The sequence below is a fragment of the Phyllostomus hastatus genome, unplaced genomic scaffold (assembly GCF_019186645.2).
Source record: "Phyllostomus hastatus isolate PE091 unplaced genomic scaffold, TTU_PhHast_1.1 phas_scaffold_78, whole genome shotgun sequence".
Taxonomy (NCBI): Eukaryota; Metazoa; Chordata; class Mammalia; order Chiroptera; family Phyllostomidae; genus Phyllostomus; species Phyllostomus hastatus.
Window position 1 is genome coordinate 21,832,030 of NW_025334041.1, and position 25,231 is coordinate 21,857,260.

General features: G+C 36.0%; 1 protein-coding gene across 4 annotated transcripts in view; it reads left to right on the forward strand.

The window, feature by feature from the left end:
* The window catches only part of ETV1 (ETS variant transcription factor 1), a 90,617-nt gene extending 69,753 nt beyond the window's left edge, over window positions 1-20,864 (forward strand). For 3 of the 4 annotated variants that reach the window (XM_045828026.1, XM_045828027.1, XM_045828029.1), the window contains 5 exons: window positions 2,178-2,246; window positions 4,078-4,146; window positions 7,212-7,381; window positions 12,978-13,079; window positions 18,132-20,864. In XM_045828026.1, coding sequence (XP_045683982.1) covers window positions 2,178-2,246; window positions 4,078-4,146; window positions 7,212-7,381; window positions 12,978-13,079; window positions 18,132-18,353 — 632 coding nt within the window. In that variant the 3' untranslated portion in view covers window positions 18,354-20,864. Of the gene's footprint in view, window positions 1-1,196; window positions 1,269-2,177; window positions 2,247-4,077; window positions 4,147-7,211; window positions 7,382-12,977; window positions 13,080-18,131 lie in introns of those variants that run through there. The other variant, XM_045828030.1, reaches the window with a different exon arrangement.
* The last annotated feature ends 4,367 nt before the right edge of the window (window positions 20,865-25,231 follow it).

A 25,231-nucleotide genomic window follows, 5' to 3' on the forward strand; every position in this document is an offset into this window, starting at 1 on the left:
CCTTCAACTTTGAATAGTGTTTTTTTTTTCTGAAATGCTTGAGTTTTTTTCCTCTTTCCCTCTTTTCTCCTCCTGTGGGGAGGAAAGACTACATTTAGTCCCACACTTATATATAATAGAGTTTAGCCTATATGTTTTCCTCCAGTTGCCTGCAGAGCCAGCCAGCTGTTTTTGCAGCCACACTCCAGCTGGGTAGCGTCAGTAAAAGTATTTTGTGGCTGGGTGTCAACATTGGTACAACAAAATGCTTTCCTCTAAGCAGCTGCTGAGCTGATGGCAGTGTCTCTAACACTGTCCCTTCCAGACTCAGCTGCTTTGAGGGACTTTGTGACTGGCAATAAATCAAAATAACATTAAAAATTACATCGAAGCACATTGGTTAAAAAGTTGGGATAAAATGTATTGCTATTTAGTAACCGAGAAGATCAACTACATTGTCACCCTATTATAAGTCTGATATCAGGAAACAAGGTTAACTCTGCCTTTTGTAGGGTCAGAATTGCATACTACATAATACTTTATATAAAGGAGGCATGGTGTAATACAATGTTTGATAAGGAGGTGTTTTTTTTTCTTTTACTGTTTTCGACTGGTAAGCTATTGATTTCTACATACTTTTAAATGTTATTGTTATGGTGGATTGTCCAATATTTTTTTTTACTAAAACCACATTTGCTAAACTTTTTTACTTTGGAGAAGAAAAAATGCTTTGTAATTTGGTTGACACTCATCCACACACAAATTTAAAACTAAATGAGATAGGCTTTAAAAATGGAACATTCCAAACCAGTGAAGGACAACACTTGGGCCGCATGGTGCTGATTATCTATGGCGTGGAAAGGAGAGGAGGGTCTTTAGATTCCCATTCATCTAAATGCTCTTTAGTGCTTGTGAGGCCATGTGCTCACTACAGTGGGAGAAAAGAGGACATAGTCTTATATTAAGTAGCACACTTGCCGTGTGCATTTTATAAATATAGTTTTCATATGTTGTCTAAACTTTAGTAATACCTCCTGAAGATAGAATTAATTTGATCACATGTATTTATACCTTCCTACAGAAGCTATATATGTTATATGCAGCGTTGGGTCCAGGTTTGTGGGACCTAAAACTTACAAAATTTGGGGAACCTTCTTAAAGGAAAAGAAAATGAAACTGCATATACAGAAATTAGTAGGTTTCACGGCTCAGAAGAGACAGATTCTTGAAAGTACAGAGTCCCAGAGTTTAAAACTTCATCGGTTTCACCTGAATCTACCTCTGATTATGTAAGTGAACTTTTATATTCAGAATCAAAGAACTTGTCATTCTAATAGACTTTAGATAACATCTGACCCAAGCCTTTATTTTATAGAAAGATCAACACAAAACAGTGTGCCTAAAATATGCAGCTTAACTAGCAGTAAATGAAGGACTTGAATTTTAATCTGTCTCATAATCCATATTTCTTTCCTTTTCTCCATATCAAAGCTGCTAAACATATTAAATATACACCTGTCAGTATGAGTCAAGTTTAACCATTAACCAAGTTTATTTTCTCAGTGATGAGTTAACTTTGTCACATAGGTAACGCCTTACTCTTAGAGTAATAATGATGTTTACTATGAAACTTCTGGGTTTCAGCTTTATAGCCCCCTCAGTTTTGAACATGACCTGTGAGTTTAACAAAAGGAAAAGCCAGTCATACTTTTATCTGGGGAGAAAAAAAATAGCAGTAACCGTAAAGGACTGGAGTAATTTTAAAAGATTTAGCAATTTTCGTTGTTTCATGGTCATTTCTATCCAGTGGTCATGAAGTCGCTAGGAATTAGTTTTTGTTGACTCTTGCCACAGGATAATACACATTTAGCCCATAAGTGGTCAGAAACATATTTGGACTCACGGCGGGTTTTCAAGGACAGCATTGCATTCACATGGGGTCGCAGGTGGAGCCAGCCCGCAGCAAGATTCACGTGATGCAACTTTGAATCCCCAAACCTGCTTAAGAGAATGGGCTCCACATCCTTCCATTTCTTGTGCGTGTGGGCCCTGCCTGCAGTGGTCACCGGGCTGACGAGTTCCCCTCATGGAGACTCTGAGTCCTTTCTGTCACTTTCTCATCTGCACTCTGTCCGCGGATAACAGCGCGTTTTCAGCTGCAGACCTCGCTGTGACCAATGTCGTTTCTCCTCTTTCAGAAGTGCCTAGCTGCCACTCCATTTACATGCGGCAAGAAGGCTTCCTGGCTCATCCCGGCAGAACAGAAGTTAAGTTTTCCATTATTGAATTTTTTGGTAAATACTTGTCAAAATCACCAGACACCCCAAGGAGGCAGTCAATTAATCGTTATATTTTATGAGAAAAATACTGATGTTCCCATAACCATTATTTTTTAAAGTTTTATCTTTTTTAAAGTAAAATGAAGATTTTTCAGGTCAGAATATCATGTATTTGGTTAGCATGAGTCATCTGCATATAAATAGCTGAAAAGTGAATTTCTGTGTTCCTTTTTTTTTTTTTTGCCAATAACCACATCCTTGTTAAATAGAACATGTGCTTTATAGATTATCCCACATTTACTGCTCTCTATTGAAATCTATAATCAAGGAATTTTCAGTTTTGCTTTACAGACCTAAGTCAGTAGATTTAAATGTATAGGTGTGCGTGGGCAAAAGTAGGTTTGTAGTTCATATGGAAACAACACAATAATTGATACATATAATAATATGTACAATAATTAATAAATAATACAGGAATAAACTCTACATTTTGTGTACTTACAACTGTAATCCTACTTTTACTCACTCCTCTATTTGCTTTAAAATATCCTCGGTCTTCCATTTTTGGACAGTAATTAAGAATAGAAATTCATGGTGGATTGGGAGTGAAAGGGAGAAAACTGTATTTGAACAATGATTAAAATAAAATTAAAAAAAATAATAAAATGGATGGTTTGCCTTTAAAAAAAGAATAGAAATTCACATAAGAGGACTCGAGAGGGGCTTATTATCATAGATGTGTTTATGGTAAACATGGTGGAAAAACTTTGACCTAAGGGACTTTAACTTGGGCAAAGAAAAGAATATAAATGATTTTAATCTGGATACCATCCACATTAAAGTATTTCTGGAAATTTGTACATGGTTCATGATGTAAGCGATGCATGTATTTTCAGTGAGATGACTTAGATGCATCCTTTTAGGTTTGGTCTAATATTGGTTGTTTCGTATAAATGATATTAATAGAAGTAAATCCCTATGTTTAAAAGATAGTAGAATGAGCTAGTAAATCCAAAGTACTTGAGCTCAAAAAGTTCGTACAAGTGCAATGCAGTTATTGTTGCTACTGTTAAAATTATGTACCCTCAATAGAGACCAGTACATCTGAGAAATAAAATCATGACTGTGAAATTTCTCCCTGGTGATTAAAAACAACAATTAAATAAAGGTCCACAGTCAAGGATATTTGGAAGAGAAAATGATTGTGTAAAGCTGTCAGTTTATTTTGCACTTTTTTCTGTGGACTTATGGCAAAAAAGGAAAGTTCAAAAAAAATTTTTAACTGCCTTGGCTCTTGACAATGAAAACATGAGGAGGCTAGCTTAGATATTTCTCCAAGGAAGTAAGGGGTTAAACCAAATCCATTCCAGTTTACCACGGCAATAATGCAAGGTAAATATCAGCAATTCACTTTGATTCCCTTTTGTCTCATTGAATCACAAAAAACTTGGAAGAAAACAGGAAAGGAAGTGATATGTTCTAAATCCTAAGTTGTCAGGTTCACATGAGCTCTGTGCTTGGGCTAGTAATAATATTAATAGCCAACTCTTATGTATCATGGTATGTTAGGCACTATTCTAAACTTTTATATATTAAGTTATTTAATCCTGACAACATACCTATAAGGTAGACAGTTTATTGTTATTCCCATTTTATAAATGAGGAAACTGAGGCACAGGAGTTAAATAACATGTCCAAGGCCACAGAGCTGAAAATGGCAGTTATTTTCTACCTCAATTTTTGTGTTAATGATTCCATTTTAAACTGTTGGTCAGTTTCATTTCAATTGTGATTAAAGGTATCTCATCTTCTCCCACAGGCTGTATGTTTGAAAAGGGCCCCAGGCAGTTTTATGATGACACCTGTGTTGTCCCAGAGAAATTCGATGGTAGGTTTTGCACTGTGTTTGAAGTTGTGATTTTTGTGGTGGGAGCAGAGAGATCACTCTGACCCCTCTAGAAAACAGTCAACGTTCCTATTTAAAGATTTATATGTACGTCATTTATGATGCACTCAACTCTTTCTAAATTTCACCTTTTATAAATTCTCTTTCCTTCCTCCATTAAAAAGCTTTTTCTTCTGTCCCCTAAGAGATCTCATTTTTAGAGATATCACTAGAGTGTCTTTCTTGTTGAGCTTTGTGTAGCGTAAGAGGGGGCTTTCCATTGCCCCGCTGAGCTCGTGCAGCTTGTTCGAGATTTATTGAAAGCTGATCCCATAATTAACAAAGCAGAACAGAAAGCATGCTACTGCGGATGCGTGGATGACTAATGCGGCCTCTTTCCTCTTACTGTTCATGAAAAGATGCATTATGGAACACGGGACCAACATAGCTGCCGTTTGGTTAGTGACTGTTAGTCCTTTTTTGTTTTTTCTCTGGGAAGATGTTCTTTACCAATGCGGCATTGCTTTGTAATTGTTTGAAAGGGAGTTGGGAAACCATTACCTTTTTATTATCATTCCCTGTTGCAGTGAGAAGTCTCCGACATTAGAAAGGGGTGTTACAATTTTCTTTTCTTGACAAGGGTGGCAGAAGTCAGCATCTAGGAGAAACTTGGGTGAACGCTGAACAGTTAATTGATTTAGTGGTTCTTCAGAATGGCCTCCATATTTCCTGCTTTGATTGTTTAACAGGAAACGAGCCGGGGGCCTTCTGATTAGCCGATGGCACAAACTTTGGGGATCATGGTCGTAATGACTTTGTGGCTCTCAGAAGTTTTTAATTGTCATTATTTAAACAGCGAAGTCATGCTCACATTGCTTCTCAATCTCCAATTAGTGGCTCGTAGACTCCTCTGTTCTCCAGGTTTTTGCTAGTCTTAATGCTGCTCAAAAGGGATGCTAAGCCTTGGGAAGATCAGTTTCCTTTGCCTTCCTTTAAGTTGCTAAATTCATTCAAGGTCATGGGGTTAACACTCTAATAGGGGACTTTTTGTAGCTTTATTTTACAATAGATGTTAGTTTTCAGCTTTGAGTCTCAGAGGCATGATCTGTGTTATTTTTAACCATTAGTAGAGCATCACAATTCTTAAAATACAGCCTTTTCTCTTGAGACAAAACATAAAGCCTTTACTTCCTGGAATGACCTTTATAGTTTCATTCAGTACTAGTGAGCTTAACATTTGAAGAAATCTTGGTAATCAGTATGGGCACATAAGGAAGAAAAATAGCTCAAAACTATACACAGAATTATGCTATCTTACAGGCCAGTGTCATATAATGTTAAGGGCCACTAACTGTCTTGATTATTCCCTTTGACTTTTCAACATTCCTTAATTTTATACTAAAAAAACATTTTTTGGAAGATAGTAAGAGTATATATTTTACAGGGAATGGAGAACAAGAACAAAGAACAACCAAAGGTTATATTTTCATTGTACACAGCCAGGACAATCAGTCACATTTATAGGCAGAAGCAATCTAGATATTATAAAATTTGACAGGGTTTCACTCTATCTGCATAATTGCTCAACTTTTTCGCAATTGTCCCCTGCCCCCATGAAGAATTTGTAAACCTTAGAAGGAAAAACTGTTAAATAAAACTGTCATTGAAATCAAGATGAAGAAACATTTCTGTATTATCTAGCTTAGACCAAAACAACATGATTTTTTAGCAGCTACTGGCAATAATTTTACTTTGGTTTAGGTTTTTAAAGTGTTGTTCTTTCTGTAATTATTTTAAGGGTGTATCTCTGTTTACTGATCAAAGGAAAGATTTTTAAAAAGCTTGTGATTTGGTCTGTTTTATTGGTCTGTTTTATAATTCACACTTAGTGTGCGTAGATGAGCTTGAATATATTGTTTCTGAATTGTTTGTTTAGTGGAGAAGAGAAATTCATGCATTAACCATGATATACTGATGGGGCCTGCAATGTAACGAATTCCACACATTTTAAAGAAAGTAAGCAGGAGATACAAGTAAATAGTCAGTAGTCTTGAACTGAGTTTTTGTTTGCTTATTTGTTTGTTTATTTGTTTTTATTTTGTTTTTTTGGTAAAACTGAGATATCTGACCAGATTTATACCAGAAGCGTTTCAACAGTAGCATCTTTATTCCTGTACTCTTTCATTGATTGTTACACTATATATGAATGTCAAATAAATGTAACAAACCTATCTTGCTTGGAGACAACTGTACTCGAACAACAATTAAAAAAATTAAAAAAATATATAAATTTACCAGAAGCTCTGGTGTTTACATTTTTTAATTGGACTTTTAGTAAAAGCGTAGCAAGTTATATTTAAGTGAGTGAAACACAAGAAATAAAAAAAATGCAAGAGAATTTTTGTTTGCTGCCAGTTGAAAAAATGGTTGTAGTGCCAGCACGAAGGTGTGGAGGAAAGATGATGTGGTGGTGACCACATGCCCTGAATTGCCCCTGAGATTTCCCTAATTTATATAAAGTATGGATTACTTAACTCAGAGTTTAAGATGCTGTTAAATTTGCTTTAACATGTTTGCCTTAAAATATGCAATTTTTTCATGTTCAGGTCAATAAGATATTCACAAATTATAGTTTGCAGAATTTAAGTTCTACAAATAAAATGCCTAGAGCTTAAAAGGGATTCCTCTACTTCATAGTTGCTCAGAATAGCAAGTAATGATATTAACAGTAAAAGCAAAGAAGTGTGATTAGGTGCTATGGTTTTTGAAGAAATCAGTGAAAAAATAGCAATATAAATTTTGTTTAAGTAAATACCATTCATGGGTTTATTCTGCACCTATATTCATTTGTTTTGCCCCTTATCTAGTATATATAATTGTGAGTAAATTTGAAGAGATTTTTGGTTTTTACTCAACCCCCTAAGTGTTTTAAATCCATATCTAGTGGCAACATTTTTCACAGAAACCCATAAAGCACTTGTGGTTTAACCATTTAACATTGGTTTGGTGTAAATTTATGTAAATATTATATTATTAATAATAGAAAGTTAATTTTTTTTAAAATTTAGGAGACATCAAACAAGAGCCAGGAATGTATCGGGAAGGACCCACGTACCAGCGGCGGGGATCACTTCAGCTGTGGCAGTTTTTGGTAGCTCTTCTGGACGACCCCTCAAATTCTCATTTCATTGCCTGGACTGGGCGAGGCATGGAATTTAAACTGATTGAGCCTGAAGAGGTGGGTTTAGTAGATTTGGGATAGGAAAATCAGTTATGTCATAATATAAAGAAACATATGTGATTAATATGCCAAATATGAGGCTTTTTAAATTTTAAAACTTTAAGGAAACCCTCCAAATTTGAAGGTGGGTAGATGGGGGGAAGCATGTGTACATTTAAAATAAAACGAGTATGTTGCATGCTTGTTCCCAGTTAATACTGTCCTTCAGAACTGACGCTGGAAATCCACCAGAGCATCATTAGTTTAAGCCTTTATTCAGGAACGCAAGGCTTGGGAAGTCTCTGAAGGAACAACTAAGTTTGGGGTGTGTGATGGTCTTTAAGGGGTAGTGGGGACATCTGTGAGGTTCGTTTCAACTAGTTTTGGGTACAGAGGAATTGTTCTTGCAAATTGGCAGTCATTATTTGGGCAATCTTGATTTTATTAAGGGGGTTGGAAGGTAATATTTGGAGACCAAAGTGTCTGTAATAGGGACCAGGGAAGAACAGCTGTGGGGAATAAAGCCATGCAAGGGCCACAGTGGGAAATTTCCACTCCTTAACTTTCTCTTAGGAGACACAAGTTTGGCAGGAACATTGTTTCCCTTTGCTTGTTGGTGACATTGGTTTCGAGTCAGCTGGGTGGTGCACACTTCATCGGAAGGTAGGGATGAAGCTTAAGATTCACCATAATACATAAGAAATTAACAAAGTGAGAGGACTCTGGATAGAGGTAATACAGGTGAATGGAACACACATTCAACTAACTGTTCAACTATCTCTGCCCACCCACCACCGTACAAATGGAGTACTTTCCTTAAGAACCCAGTTCCTTCTTTTTTTTCCAGGACTAATTTTAGGCTTAAGACTTCTGTATGCTCGTATTTTGGACCCAATACAGAATGGTGACTGTTAGATGAAATGTTGTTTTCTTATTAGAGGTGCTTTCTCTGCTACCATTCAAATTGACTTTGGTTTACATTAGCCAAGAAAAACAGTGAAACACTGGTGGCTAACATACCTATTTAAGACTGATCATATTGACTAGATTCTAACCAGCTCAGAAAAATAAAAAAAAAATCAGTAAGATACCCAGCTGGTTTTGAGTCTAAAGTTATTAGTTTCATATAGACTAAACATCTACCATCTAAGCTAATGGGCCTTACAATAACACGTATTTCAGTTACAATGAGATAGTATGTTTGAATGTGAGAACTAGAAGATAAGTTCACATTGCTTATTAAGATTTAGAAGACTATCTGATTCAAATACGTATTAAGAGCATAATGAGACAGAGGAGCTGGTTAGCACAGTTAATTCTCCAAGTCATAACTAGTGGCACTAGAGGGGTAGCTTAGCAACATTGTCCATGCCCACAGACCAAACACGCACGTACGGAGGGCTCAGTATCGGCATTTGGAAGTATTGCTTATCTAGTATGGGCTAAATGTTTGGGTGTTGGAATTTCGTACTGTGGCTAAAGCTTAATGTGTCAAAGGAAATTAGTTTTTATGTAGATGTAATTAAATGATGTAAGTGTAAAAACTGTTAAATGTGAAGCATTAACAAACTGAGACTGGGAACACTTAACATGAAGTAATTTGAAAGCCCTTTAACATGATTGGGAATATGTGCTCTTTACCTCATAAACGATGTTAATAATCATTGTGAGAGATGGTTCTTGCTGCAACTGAGTATATTCAATAAAAACTTACATCAAATGGTTAAATATTTCCCTCCATGCCTGTTTAAAATAAAGTTGAGTAGAAACAGACTTTTAAATTTTTTCCCCATATATTTGTTAATTTGGGGGGAAATGTTGAATTATGTCAGTAATTATTAATCCATTCAGAAGAATAAAAATGTTTTAGTCTTTTAAAATTTTTATTTATTTATTTTTAGAGAGGGGGAAGGGAGAGAGAAAGAGAAGGAGGGAAACATCGATCTGTGGACTGGGCCCACAACCCAGGCATGTGTCCTGACAGGGAATGGAACCTTTCGTTTCACAGGCAGGCACTCAATCCACTGAGCCACGCCAGGCAGGGTCACAGGAGTACAACTTCTCATGCAAGTGATCAACTTATTTATATAGCAGCTGTTGACTTTTTTGATTGGGTTTAAATTAAGTAAAAAAACTTGACTAGAAGACTATTAAGTCCCATCAAGTTCAGAATTTTTGTGATTTTTCTTTTTCTGCGCAAGAAAGAAAAGGACATCTGTTCCGTACAACAGACCGACACTTAAACACCTTGTCTGTAGCAGACTCACAGGGTGTAAAAGGGCTGGGGAATTCAGAGGCAGTAGATCATTTCCCAGTATGAACCGCCTGGATGGCAGCTGTGCAGCAAGCACGCGGTATGTCCTGGGCCTTTGTTAAAAAGGTGACGTCCCATTCTGATGGCTGCATTTGTTCGCTGTTGCAATTGCTTCCATCGGGCCATGGTTTTGCTGTTTATGTTTATCATCTGCAGAGAGTGTCTGTGAAATTCTGCAGTCCGGGTGGCCTGTGTGCACCCTCTCCCTCTAGTACACAGCAGATTCTGGGGAGTCTCTGTCAGCACACTCAGGAACAGTGGCGTTGGGATTACTCACAGGTTCCATTTCTTTATGTTTCTTCTTGCAGTTTAAAATGATACTGAGTCTGCAGACCTGTGCTGACTATCTGCTGAGTGTGTTTGGGAAACTCAAGCAAGCACATAATCCTCACCATCTCCCTTTCTGAGATGGTTGAGATAATAAAACATTATTTTTGAATTAATCATGGATCCAAACATAGTAGAGCATATGTAGGACTTGGAGGAGACGTTTTTGATGATATTCAAATTTATTGAGGTGGAAGAGGCACCAAGAAGTCTGAGAGTAACGCCCCAATTGTGGTTTCCATTACTGAGTGGCAAGCATGATTTTTAGAAATAAATTGAGTAATACTGGAACTATTACATTTTCCTATTTAATTCATTTGACAATAAGAGTGAATGCTATAGTGCCATCATCTTTTCACTCTCCTCACTAACAGACAACACTTTCATTTGAAAAGAGTTTTATAAAGAAGTCACTGCAATTATTGCTACCTTCGCACCCACTCCAAGTTGAAATGTTGCCATGGCTTTTAGTGGTGTTGGGTGGGTCCTATGTCAGGGCTGAATGGCCTTTCTTCATTGGTGGGTGGTCCAGCCTATCCCAGAAATGATTTATTGTGGCAAGAGCACTTCAACATGGGATCTACCCTCTTAACAGATTTAAAAAAAAATATTTTATTTATTTATTTTTAGAGAGGGAAGGGAGGAAGATAGAGATAGATAGATAGAGAGAGAGAGAGAGAGAGAGAGAGACATCAATGTGCGGTTGCTGGGGGTCATGGCCTGCAACCCAGGCATGTACCCTGACTGGGAATCGAACCTGCGACACTTTGGTTTGCAGCCCGAGCTCAATCCACTGAGCTATGCCAGCCAGGGCTTAGATTTTTTTTAATAAGAATTATTTTAAGCTATTTTAAACAGATTTTATTTATTTTTAGAGAGAGGGGAAGAAAGGGAGAAAAAGAGGGACAGAGACATCAGTGTGAGAGAGACCATTGGTTGATTGCTTCTCCAATCGGGGGCCTAACTTGCAACCCAGGCAGGTACCCTGACCGGGAATGGAACTGGTGACCGACCTTTCACTTTGCAGGACGATGCCCAACTAACTGAGCCACACCAGTCAGGGCTCTTACCAGACTTTTGTATGTACAGAACAGTATTGTTAACTATTGGCACTCCATTGTGCAGCAGATTTCTAGAGCTTATCTACATTGTATAACTTCTCTATCTCCCGTAGGCATGTTGGTATGTCCCATTTTCCTCAACTTTATACAAATGTGACACTGAAAGAGCTCTAAAAATAAACTTTATTGTTTTAGAATGTTTACAAATACATGCAGTGCTGACAGTTAACTGGTACCCTAACAGTTATACTCTGATTATAGTATTTAAAAAATCATCTTTCTCTCCCAGAGACTTCCACAATGTTATCTTAAAGTTTGTTGCAAATATTTTATTTTCTATGTGCATTCTGGTGAGTTTCTAGGAAGCAATCATTTTTATACAAACAAGTATCCATAAATTGTTGCTTAATTTTAGGAGATATTAGTATTTTATTTTCACCTGCCCTCCAGGTTTGCATGCTGTGGAGTTGCCGCACCTATTAAAGGTATAATGATGGCCATTGTTAGGTTCTTAAAAGATAGTCTATTCAGAAAGCATTGCTTGCATTTCTTATTGCTGCCTTCCCATTTCACTACTGCTCAGATCATTTACATGGAAACAAAGTTTATCTTCGGAAAATTAGGAGGTACCTGCCACTGTGACTGTCTGCTTGAATGTGTACGGTCCTGTCCCTGCTAAACCACATTTCGGTGCCCTCACAGAAAGTACACTGATGCACGTGACTAGATGCCACTGAATCTCCTTTCAGGGAATGCAAATTAGTAAGAGAGAAAATGGCACAGATCAGTATTTTTGAAAGAAAAAAACAAATCCTGGAGAACGGTTATCGCTAATAAAGTGCAGGGACAGAATGATCTCTCTATAAAGTATTGTATCTTAGTATATGTGACTTAGAGACAACTAGGAGTTTCATGGACACGAAAGAAAACACTCACCTTTTTACATAATGCTCTCTTGGGGGTGGCTAGGTCTGAGTGGCAGCTGCAGTTTCTGCTCAGACTAATAAAAAGGGGAAATTAATGAGAACGTGACTTTAGCCACACTGTTCCGTACAATGCTTTAGTTAGCCGAGGCTGGTGGTGGGGTGGACAACGCACAAACATGGAAGAACTGGCTTTTCTTAAAACTCCATTGAAGTCTCTCTCTTTGCCAGATAAGTTGCTCCTCCAAAGCCACATTATAAAGGGCTCTGATGATTTTTCAGCAAACAACAAAGTGGACATTCTGCTTTAGAGATTCATATACATGGTGACCTTTTCCACTTCCTTCTTATTTTTAGCGGCCAATCACTGTTTGCTAAATAAATGTTTAATTCTCCAGTTTAGTATTTATTGGCTACAATTTTATTTTGATGCTGCTTGAGGCAGTAAAAATTGTTTGCAGTCCAAATTATTAATTTATATACTGTTTCCTCTGCTGTACACACAATACCACTTGTTCAGTTTTTTTGTTTTTTAGTATCAAGTTGGATATCTTTTTTCTTTGTTTTATCATAACCTCAAAAAACACCTTACAAAGAGGTCACCAAGCTGTTCTTAATCTATAGTTTTTAATCTGTAAACTAAGAAGAAACAACATCTACAGTGTTTCTCAGAATGGGAAACTTGCCTCATTTTGGTGAATTGCAGCCTATTCATTCCAGTTGTAAACACATCCCCATATTTCCATTTAATTTTGTATCCAACACAATAGTGACAAAGAATTCTATTGCGATGTTTCAGAATGATTACTGCACACCTGGGTTAAAAAGCAAACCAGGACACAGGAAGTTCACATTAGGGTGGCTTTTGCCTCTTTGACTTGGATGTCTTCTGGGGGGGGGGGGGAATAATTCATGAATTAGCTATTTTTTATGAACTATTTTGATAAGCTAATATTTAATACCACAATGTAATTCTGTTTTGGTGGCAGGTGGCTCGGCGTTGGGGCATTCAGAAAAACAGGCCAGCTATGAACTATGATAAACTTAGCCGTTCACTCCGCTATTATTATGAGAAAGGCATCATGCAAAAGGTGAGCAACTAATACAGCATTAGCATTCATTGAAATGTTGCACATAAATCTTCATGTTATACTTCAAAAGCCACATATTACTGAATATCTGAAGCAAGGTTTTCAATCACTTTAACATATGCTGGGTTCTTGGTTTGGTACCTTTCTATTTACAAATTTATGGGCCTCATAGACAAACATGTAATAATATCATATGCACAGTAGTAGACTTACTAGGAATTCCTATTTTACTGTGTTTGCTAAAAAAGGTTGTTCCTGTACTAATATTTTCTGTATAGATCCCCAGAAGTTGTCCATCTTCAACTATATTCTGAAGAATTACATAATTTTGAAATGCTCTTGCTTTTAGTTTCTAATACCAACCGGATTCTTACTTATTATTCCTTATTCCGATTCTTAAAGCATGCAGAACATTTCTTGTTCTCATTCCAAAAAACTTATTTTTCTTGCCTGAAATTCTGCTTGCTTTTATTACCAGCCAACTTAATATTCTAAATCACTTATTAAGAATAAGTATTTGATCTTATTTTATTGGTAGAATGAAGTTAAATTTATATTTTATTTCAAATGAGCTTCCCTTAATATTTGAAAGCAGCTTTTTAAAAAAGAATGAGGAGAAAACAAATGAATTACATTTAGAACATACTGAAAAATTTTTGAAGAGGGAAATGAATAAATAAAGATAAAACACTTAGATACATGCTGCTATTACATTTTCATCCTCACATGTATATTCAATTTAATTGTCTTGACTAAGTTTACAATTTACCCATTGTTTTCATTGCAATTTTATTATACAGCCTTTGGGAGGATATAAATATAGTTATACATTACAAATTGTGGCATATTTTTTATGTCATCATGATGCCAAGAAAAACTAGACCAGTTGCTACATGAAACTTACTAGAACAGAGGGCAACAGCATCGTTGAGTTTCCTGGACCAAAGGAAATCAGTGTTCCAGAGTTTGCCAGCTTGGCAGTTAAAACTTCCAAAACCCTTAAAAGATAAGGCTGAATTAGATTCACAATTGCTTCCTATGGCCCTGAATCTCACCTTCAAAATATATAACCATTTCCTACTGTTCTTTCGGTCTTCTGCAACTCCACTGTGGGGTCATTTTTTTTAATTCCTGCCTTTCATTCGCCACTCCCATTTGCAGCCAAACCCTTTCAGATACACTGCATTCCTTTCATTTTCATCACCCTCTTCCCAGTTCGGACGCAGGTGGGCTGCACGGAAGGTACTCAGCCGGCACCCCGGGCAGTGTTGCTCAACAATGAAAGAAAACGTAGTCATGTCTAGGTTTGCGGGTAGCTTCTCATTGGGTCGCCTTTTTGAGCAGATAGCTGGCTTCTCCTACTAAATGGTGTATTCTTACCTCAAATTTACTACAACTTTTAAATGGAAGTTAATTGAGACACTCACATTGTACCTGGCATAATAAAAATTGCCAACAAATGGTAGCTCTGAAAGCATTTCACACCAGAAGCCAGTGTAAGCCTAGGCATATTTATTTGGCTTTTGTGTCTTGAGTCTTATTCCCCTTATTAAAAGGGGCACTCACAAAGGGCCAAAACATGTGAGATCTCCATTCACACCTCGGCTTTTAGACATAGTATTTGACAGGCTGTCATGCCTGCTCTTAAATATTGTCAGAGGTGTTCAAACTTACACTTCTTATTCCGGGTTCATATTTATTTATCCAGTTATCTCATATCCTATTTGTTTATCTCTTATTTTTATAAATTACTAAGGCAAGATGCTATCAAATAATCAAATAATGGCATAGATGTTGAAATACAGGTAAAAATGTAGCTTCTCAAATTTTTTCCATTTTAGGTTGTAGTTGCCAGGAGAAACTACTTGTAACTCTTCATTCACTCACTAATATAGGACAGCAAGGTGCTGTATGTGACATACCCTTTTAAGTGTTGCTGTTTAATGTATCGTAAGAAAGGGTAGGTCGTTTAATGAAACATGTACAATGTGAAGTGTACTTGTGACTAGCACAATCGAGGCTTTTTACAGTTCTTAGGGGCATATATTTACTTTTCCTGCATGTGTTGGACCATTCTGCTTGAGGTCATTCTCATGCAACTCCTTCATTGCTTCACTCATTGTCCTACTTCTTAGAATGTCTTGCCCTCTCATCTGTACCTGTTACCATATGTACTATTCTAATGGTCCAGTAAGTTCTACTGTAGTCATTCAGAGGGAAATCATGCTGTCCTTTTTCTGAAACACTGTGATGCAGAATTATATATTTCAGTGTGTAGGAGACGTTTATGTGATCGAAATTGTTGAAACTTAAAAATTATGTGTGTATGTGATATATATAATAAATGAAAGATTAGAAAATAAAAATACAATGGACATAAACATGTAAAGATACTCATTGTTTCCATAGTTATGAAAGAATAAACAGTGGAGTGATGTTTATTATGTCCCATGGAGAGTGTGTGTGTGTACTTCTATTTCAAAATTTAGAAATGCCTAGAAAAGTAGACATAAAGGTTTTAACAGTGGTTATGTTTGAATGATATAATGATGGGTCATTATTTATTTTGGCTTCATTTGTAATTTTTAATTTTCCTCCAGTATCCCTGTGTTACTTCTAAAATTTTGATAGTTAACAATATAAATATCTAGTCTTTCAAAGCACAGTGCACAAGATACCTCCTGTTTAATTCTGATTCATCTCTCCTGCAAAATTCATGTTTTCTCTGTCTCAGCATTACAGTTTGGGTGTAACTATATTACTAATAACAGAATGTGTAATTCCCCTACATTGGTTATGAGCCCTTGCTAACTCTGCAGCATTTAACATAGTCTAATAAATGTAGTAAGAGCCCTGAAAATGCTTATTCCAAGGAAAACTAGAAGGAGCAGTGAGTCAAGGCAAAGTCCTTAACAGATTTTATCATCTTGATTACACGCTATACACTTAATTCCCCACACTGACTTATCAAATAATTTCTGCTTATAACCAATCAAAACAGATTGGACAAAACAGCTCTAGAAGACAAAAGCAAGTACCTTTTCCCCCACAGCCCCAACAAAAGAAAGCAGGTTACTAAATGCTCTGAGATATGCAAGCTATTTATTTCATTTTTTTCTCAGGACGCTTTGAACAAAGAAACAGGTGAAAACTAGGATTTAGTATCTTACTTAGCTTTGTTTTGATATTGCCTGTTTTTATTTGTATGGTAATTTTACTATTTTACCTTTATGAACTTAATTTCCTTTTTATAAAGGACCAAAGTGAATATATTTATGCCAGGCTTCTCTGATTTGCTATGCAGTGTACCAAAGACTTCCAACCCATTTTCTCCATTTCTCTCTCTCTCTCTTTCTCACACACACACACACACACACACACACACACACACACACACACAACTGAGGGCAGTTTAAGAAATACATCCAGCCCAGCCAGACAGTTCCAGTTGTTAGAGTCCTAATTTGCCCAGGTGTGGGTTCAATCTCCTGTCAGGGCACAAACAAGAAGCAAGCAATGAATGCATAAATAAGTGGAACAACAAATCTATGTCTCCCTCCCTCTCTCTCTCTCTCTCACTAAAATTAATAAAAAAATTTCTTTTAAAGAAACATATCCAAATTCATACAAATCGAGTACTGCTTTCAAACCTAAGAATATTCAGAATTTTAGGATTCTCTGCATTGTTTCCTCTTCCAGGGTAAACAAATCCAAGACAAAAAAATCTGTCTGGAGTCCAGAGGAGCAGTTCTCTCTGGTAGTTGCTTCTTGCCAAATATGCACACATAGTTCATGGACCACGAGCTCACTGCTGCCCCATAGCACAAAGCAACTAGAAGTGCCTGTTTGATGCTTAGGGACCCAGAGGGGATTAATTTTCAACTTCCTAAAGTTACTGAAGTACAGATATACCTAAAAACATATTATCAAAGTTAATATAAAGAATTATATTGATCTTTACACCATCCTCTACCCTGGTTTTGAGAGCACCTCAGCGTGCTTTAGTAATGGTGGTAGGGGTGGGGGATTATATTTGTTTCATTCAATTGTTTATAATTTCCTATAGAAGCATCACTCTTCAAAATTTAAGTTTGGGACATGTCATTCCCTACAAATTATGCTACTCCATTATTTCAAGCAGCTCTCACATTTATTTTTCTCATTTCCTCCTTATGCATTGTGCACTTTAAATTCTTTTCACTTTTTTACACCTCTTTCTTCAATTTGACACTTTACACACATCCTTAACTCCTGTCTAATGCATCTTGCCTTCATTTTTAAAAGTGATGTACCCAGGATAATGCAGTCCTCTTGATCCATCTTTCATTTAAATAAGGCTATGTATCTTTTTTCCTCCTTTGATAAGAATACACAGTAGGGGGGGGAATCCCAGTTCATCCTGTGAATCAGTGAATCACTAGTCTGGTCTTATTAGGAACACAAGACATTTTTCTTTGAAGGTTTGGGAGTTAAGGTTTCCCACAGTTTCCCAAATACAGTATTAAGAGGAGACTCTACACCTTTCAGGTCCAGTTGTGTTTTGAGATACTACTTTTTAAAACAGAAAAATAACCCTTCAGTGTGAGATGCCTGCATGAAATTGTTGATTCCCCCTGCCACACACACACAAATAACAATGTAAATTTACCTTTATATTAAAACAAGCTAACTGCTCAGCTTTCTAACTATATCTAGAATGAATATAAATATTAGGGGCAACATTTTGCAATTTATGTGACAAAGTAGAAACTTTTTTTTATGTCATGTGTATCTACTAATACTTGGTGGCTTTTTCTTTTGTTATCCATCATTTCAGAGGTATTAAACCATGTTTTTGTTCCTTTCCTTCCCTGTCCTTCATCATCTGGGGTAGTGAGGGTGTATGTGGTGTGTGTATTGAGGTATAGTTGACATAGAACATTGTATTAGTGTCAGTTATGCAACACAATGATTCCATATTTGTAAATATTATGAAATGATCCCACAGGAAATGGGTTAATATCCACTACGACATACTTAAGGACGGGCTTTTCTCTTCCATGTTTTCATCAGGTGGCGGGAGAGAGATACGTCTACAAATTTGTGTGCGATCCAGAAGCCCTCTTCTCCATGGCCTTTCCGGATAATCAGCGCCCGCTTTTGAAGACGGACATGGAGCGTCACATCAACGAGGAGGACACGGTGCCTCTGTCTCACTTCGACGAGAGCATGGCCTACATGCCGGAGGGGGGCTGCTGCAACCCCCACCCCTACAACGAAGGCTACGTGTACTAACACGAGGACAGTCGGGCAGGGCCTCCGCGCTTTCCCTCTTTTCGGAAGCTGCAGAGAATCTGAATTCTCTTCAATCTTTGTTTGATTTTTGTTGTTTGTATTTTATTTTTAAATAATAATACACAAAAAGGGGCTTTTCCTGTTGCATTATTCTATGGTCTGCCATGGACTGCGCACTTTATTTGTGGGTGGGTGGGAGGAATCTAAACACTTATTCCGTGTAACAGGAAAGTAACGGGTGAATGGGCGGGGGAGGGGGGAGTGGGGGATTACTTTTTACTTTGGCTTGGGATGGGGTCCTACAGGTTTTAAGTATGATGAAGCTATATCATGTTTATTTGATTTCATAACAACATAAGAAAATGTTCATTTTTTTTTCCGGATATCTATGGTACAGTTAATTCATGTTGTGTAAATATCCACTTGGAGACTATTTGCCTTGGGCATCTTCCCCTATCATTTCTGTGTCTCTACAAGGTGTACAAAAAAATGTCAGTTTAAGTGTTAGAAATTACTGTTTCTGCACCTCTTATAGAAAGGTATTTAGAGATTGTATTTGCTGGGTTTTGTTTTTTTGCTTTATATATGACTCAACAGAGGATGACCATAATATGGGTAATTCTCTCTGAAGTTCAGTAATCACCATGACTGTAAATGAGGGGCACACTTTTGGACTCTGGCTCCAAGCTGAGTCACAGGCCAGTAGCATTACATGTATCTGGTGCCACCTTGCTATTTAGACACAAATCATACTGTTGTTTCAATATTTTGAAGCCCATTTCAGTTCAACAATGATACATCATGGTCCTTGAGATCTTCATTTACATGTTAAATCTGGGATCACCATGATGCAAAAAATATCTGTCTTTTCACTTCTTTCAGTACATAAAATATTATTTAATCCGTAAGAATTAACTGTACTAAATCACATATTATGCTGTTCTAGATACAGCAAGCACTCCTTAAGAAAAATATCCAGTACACTAAATAGGTACTATAGTAATTTTTAGAGATGGTACCCATTGATATGCATCTAAATCTTTTACTGCTGTGTTATGTTGATAACATATAAATATTAGATAATGCTAATGCTTCTGCTGCTGTCTTTTCTGTAATATTCTCTTTCATGCTGAATTTACTATGACCATTTATAAGCAATGCAGTTAACTACACATAGCATTTCAGGACAAAATAGATGACTCAAACCATTTATTGCTTAAAAACTAGCTTACGCCATGCTATGCTCTAAGCAGCTTTTATGCACATTGACAAATGAAGAGTAAGCTTCAGCTTGCTAAGGGAAACTGTGGAAACTTTTGTAACTTTCGGTGACATGGAAAATTATTTACAAACTGTCAAAGTATATGAGGAAGTTGCTGTATGACATAGTGCTGGCACTGAAACTATCTGTCCCTCATCTTGTTTTGGATACTCGTGTAAATGTGATTGGATTGTTTGAAAGAAGATTTAAATTTAAAGATTTAAAGTTTCAAAGGTTTTCGTTTTGTTTTTGTTTTGCATTTGGAGAAAATACTTAAAGTAGGATATGTTGTACCATTCACCTTGAAAAAAAACCACAAGTAAAGGGTTTTATAGTATATCTCAATAGCTTGCTAAATGATTCACGCAAGAACTGTGAATTTTGTTCAGTCCACAAATATCCCAAAAGAATGACATTTTTTTAAAGAGTATCTATCAAAATGTTAAAAAAAAAAACCCCATCCTACACAAATCCGAAATCAGCCTCAGAAAGTACTTCACCAAGTGCAGGACAGATCGTTGAAAGATCCATCTCCTGGCTATCTTTTTTCCCACTTATCCCTAAATTGAACAGCTATTGGCAAACCCATATACCATAATCACTATTATTTACATTTAATCCTACAAAAGATTCTAATTTCAATATATATGTATGTAACCTGTCATTTCAATAATTATTCCACATACATGCATTATACATCATCGGGCCCATTGTGGGCTAAGAAGTATGCCTTAAAAATCTGAACTTGTATCCCCCTTACTTTGCTCCTGTGGCCATTTACTGAGAATGAATTTTAAACTATTCAGCTAAAGTTATACTGGAAAAAGAATTGACATATTTGAAGAAATTGAAAGTGGGTCTTTACAATATGATCTAAATGAAAAGTGTATTGAGGATTCTATTTCTTTTTATTTTCTCTTTTCTTTTTTTCTCTTTTATAATTCTCTAGTTTGCCAGTGGGGAACAATTGGGCTATGAGTTACCTTAAGAAATCAAAAGAAGAATCGGTTTCACTTATATAATATTTAAGGACAAACTATATATTTTGTTGTTTAAGGTAGTGACTCACTGAATGAAATAATTGGCCAACATTGAGGATATTTCCAATACAGAAGGGTTTAAAACATTGCATTATAAACTTTTGGGAAATGTATATAAATTTTTTTAAGTTCTGTTTTCATTCTACTTTTTGTTTGGCTATGTTTTTATTTTAGATAGATTAATAAATCTGGCAGCTGATTTCTGCAAGATTCTTGTGTTCTGAATTTCTAACTGAATTGGCTACTCCTCCATAGAAATCCATTAATAATATAACATTTCCCTTCAACTTGGTAAGAGTCACTAAAAGAAGTATCTCCCCTAGTATTTGCTTCCTTTTGTTGATGACATGCTAATACCCAGCAGACTAATTCTAATAAAGAATGTCAAATCCCAGATGCCTAGTGAAAAATAATTTTTCTTAAGTTATGCCTATTAAAAGTGCTTAAAAATAAAAATATGCAAGGCTGACAGTGCAGCGCAGTATTCTCAAATAATAGAAGGATCTTGGAGGTCATTTAATTAAACCTTTTTACGGTTTGTACGGGCATACCTCGCTTTATTGCCCTTTGCTTTATTGGGCTTCACCGGAGTTGCACTTTTTACAAACTGAAGGCAAGATCCTCCACCAGCAAAAAAATAACATCTTGCTTTATTGAGATACTGCCTTTATTAGAGTGGCCTGGAATGGAACCTGCAGTATCTTTGAGGTATGCCTGTATTAGTTTCCTGTAGATGCTGTAAAAAATGACCACAAATTCATCAGCTTAAAGCAACACAAATTTACCCTCATAGTTCTGGAGAGCAGAAGTCCAAAAAGAGCCTAAAAGGGCTAAAATCAAGGTGTCTGCTGGGCTTGTTTCTTCTGGAGGCTCCAGGGGGCCAACCCCATTCTAGCATCTTCCACTTTTAGAGGCTGATGACAGCTCCTGGTCCCTGGCTTTTAGCTCCATCACTTCAATTATCTTCTTTTTTTAAAAAAATATTTAATTTGTTGGGGTAATATTGGTTAATAAAATTACATAGGTTTCAGGTGTACAAGTCTATAACATCAATGCAATTTAAGTATATTGCGTTGTGTGTCCTCAATCTCTGATTCTGTGGCCACATCCCTTTCTCTTCTACTGTAGTCAAATTGTCCTCTGCCTCCCTCTTATAAGGACACTTGTGATTACATTCGGGGTCCACCCAGATAATCCCGGGCGATCTCCCTGTGATCTTTCAACTAATCACATCTTCAAAGTCCCTTTTGCCAGATAAATTATCATTCACAGATTCCTGTGATCAGGACATGGATATGGGGGTGCGGGGGCTGCTGTTACTCATCCCACCACACACATGAAGATGCTGTATAGTAAACACATGATCGACTTATCTATAGACAGATGTGTTCTAGTGAATGAACCACGATTAGAAATTATTGAAGAACATTTTTGTTTGCCATTGAGATAATCTCACAAACTGCATAAATGGTACCAAAAGCCTTTTATATTAAAGCTCACCCATTCCATCAAAGTAATATCTGGTAATTGGGTCAAGCTGTTCAATTATTTAATTCCCCTTCCTGTAAACAGGTAATGAAAGGGGGACAAAAAGGTGTGTTCATTACAGAGTAGTAGCACAGTTAATTATGTTGTCCAAGCCAGGGATTTTCAAAAGTACATTTCTTTTGGTGCTAGTATGAGTTGTTACTATGCAATCTTAATATCAGCAACTGATTTCTATTAGGTATGAATAATGTATAGAATATCTTTGTTACTAAAAAAAATTCTGAAATATGAGTCAACTTATCTTTATATGACAAGGAAAGAAACCTGTTACCCAATATTATAGCATTTGGCTAGAACATAGGAGTTGTAAAAGGAGCCACTTCTATCAGGCAGCATTTTCAGAGCTGATAATAACATTATAGAAGAAACCATTTGAGTGTTTCTTACTTGGTATCTTAAAAGACAAAACCTAAAACTGAAAAATAAGTGAGTTTGAGCTATTTTCCAGTTGCACTTTGATATGAAGAAGGGGAAAATAGTTATTTTAAAAACCATAGAAATTGGATAAAAATAATAGGAAAATCTAAAGAAGGCAAATGGACATATTGTGATAAGAAGTGCATAAAAGCTAAGTTTCCATAAGGTATTAGTGTTAGACATGACACTGAAAAATCTGGCCCAATTTACTCAGAAAGCAACTAGTACTTTTAGGACTTGACTTTTTTTTAAAAATAAACATGATTTATTTAGAAAGATTTATTTAGAAAAATCAGTTTATGGAAAAATACAGTTTAAGAAGAAAGAATTTGATTAGAGTAGTGAATGCTTTTATAGAAATACTGATAATTTCAGACTGTTCAATTAAAAGTATATATAGAATACCTATGGTTTTTCAATTGATCTGTAAAGTAGGTTTTGTTTTTGTTTTTTTTTTTCAAATAGGCTCTAATAGTCTTATTTACTTTCATTCTAAAATATGTTTCTATGGGAAAAATTTCTAATTCACTTGGATGTATTAAGATTGATTATACTTATGGTTTGAGAAAACATGCTATGAAATTTATGTAATTATAGCAAAATAAATATGCTCAAAATTTAAATCTAAAATAAAAGCCCAGAAACTGAAAATACTGGACTATCGTGATCACTCTGGGAGATGGCACGTTTTAAAACTGATAAATGCAGTCTAAATTTTTGACTTGCTTCTAATCATCTGAAACATCATAATCATTTAATTAATAATCAAAGCACTCGGATAATGTCTTTTTTTCCTCTCCATTCCCAGGTATTATTCTCTTGTAACAGGTCCCAGGATACCTAATAAAACTTTTTCTAGTTTTATATTCTAATCCCTTTAAATACTTTAAAAAAAATCCCTTCAGTAAATATATCAGAAAGAAGTTTTGGTGAACAAGCTATATAAATTATTTCAGTGAGTCCCATTTGTCCTCCACCGTGACATGGTTCCGCTCCCATCACCTGAATGGCGTCTGAGAAGCTGAGGAGAATGGCAAACCAGACTGTCATTGTGTCGAGGTCACCTGATCAAGGGCAGACTCATACACCCTACTTTTTTTGTGTAAGCGGTGTAGCTACTTTCTTGTTTCAGATTTTTAATGAGTTAAAAGTGTATGGAACAATGGCTCACATTTTGTTTACAGTCTTACTTAAAATTTATTTCTTTAACCATTTTGAATAGTCTTTATAGAAAAATATAAAAAAGATCATTTTGGTAACCACCTTATTGGATGTTTTAAAAATAATTCAATTATCCATTAACAGATAGAAAGAGCCCCTTAAAACAAGCTATGTGAAACAGTGAGCTGCTCTTCTGCATTCCTGTTTCTTCAGTTTGAACTGAGGAATTTGGTTAATGCATCATAAAGACACAAACACGAAGACTATTTAACACCAAAATCAAACCATGGTACGTATCTATGTATCTAGTTATGTATTTTAAGTCTTTAAGAATTTTGAAATCAAAGTGATTGAAGTACCACTTTGTTTTCCTTTTGGAGAGGGGTGAGAATTTATGATCCCCTAAAAGATGGATGTCCTGATCAAATTCTTCAGAAATATGTAAACACTGCCCTTCTGACTTACACTGTTCGACATGACTTCCAAAAGTAACAGATTTCCCAGAAAACTTTTAAAGCATAGTAGATTCAAAGTCCATCATTCAGAAGAACAACAAATGGATTTTTAAAGTATAACTGAAAGCATAAAAATGATTTTATAAAGAAATCTTAATTTTTTTAAATTGCCACGTTACTGCACAGGAGATTGTGACATCTTATAAGCCTTTTTATTTTCTATATACCCAGTAATACTAGTTGAATGTAAATTTAATTGGCAGAAGAAAAATAGGGGGTGGGGAATGGGAAGAAAAATGATAATGCAAGTAACACTACTATTATTTTCTTAAATCCTCACCTGAGGATATGGTCCTGGATTTGAAAGAAAGATTGAGAGAGAGAAAAACTAAAAAACATCAATGCGAGAGAGAAACAGTGGAACATTGCCTCCAGTACATGCCCCGACCAGGCATCGAACCGGCAACCTTTTGCCATGCGGGTGGATGCTTCAACCAGCTGAGCCATCTGGTCATGGTGTGGCACTGCTTTTTAAACTGCACAATCTATCCTACTTTTAGCACTACAAAATATTTTACTTTATACTTAAAAGTACTCTTAAATATTAAATTTTTAAATGTTTTCTATTTTAAAATATGTATATATAACTTAAACGTGCCATTTTAATCATTTTAAGTGTACAGTTCGGGACCATTAATTACATCTACAGTGCTGTGCAACCATGACCACTGCTTCTAACACATTTAGTTTCTTTCATTCTTAAAGAATTGTTAAAAATGCTACAGGAGATACTTTGGCATATTAGAATTAGAAATGTAAAAAATCCAACTTTATGCTTTCTAATAATTCACATTACTTGTGGTTTCTTTATTAATGGTTGGCCTTGATTTTATAGTGTAGCCAAATAGTTTTATTTAAGAAAAATATAGTTGGCTGGTGTGGCTCAGTGGATTGAGTGAGGACAGTGAACCAAAGGGGTTTCCAGTTTGATTCTTA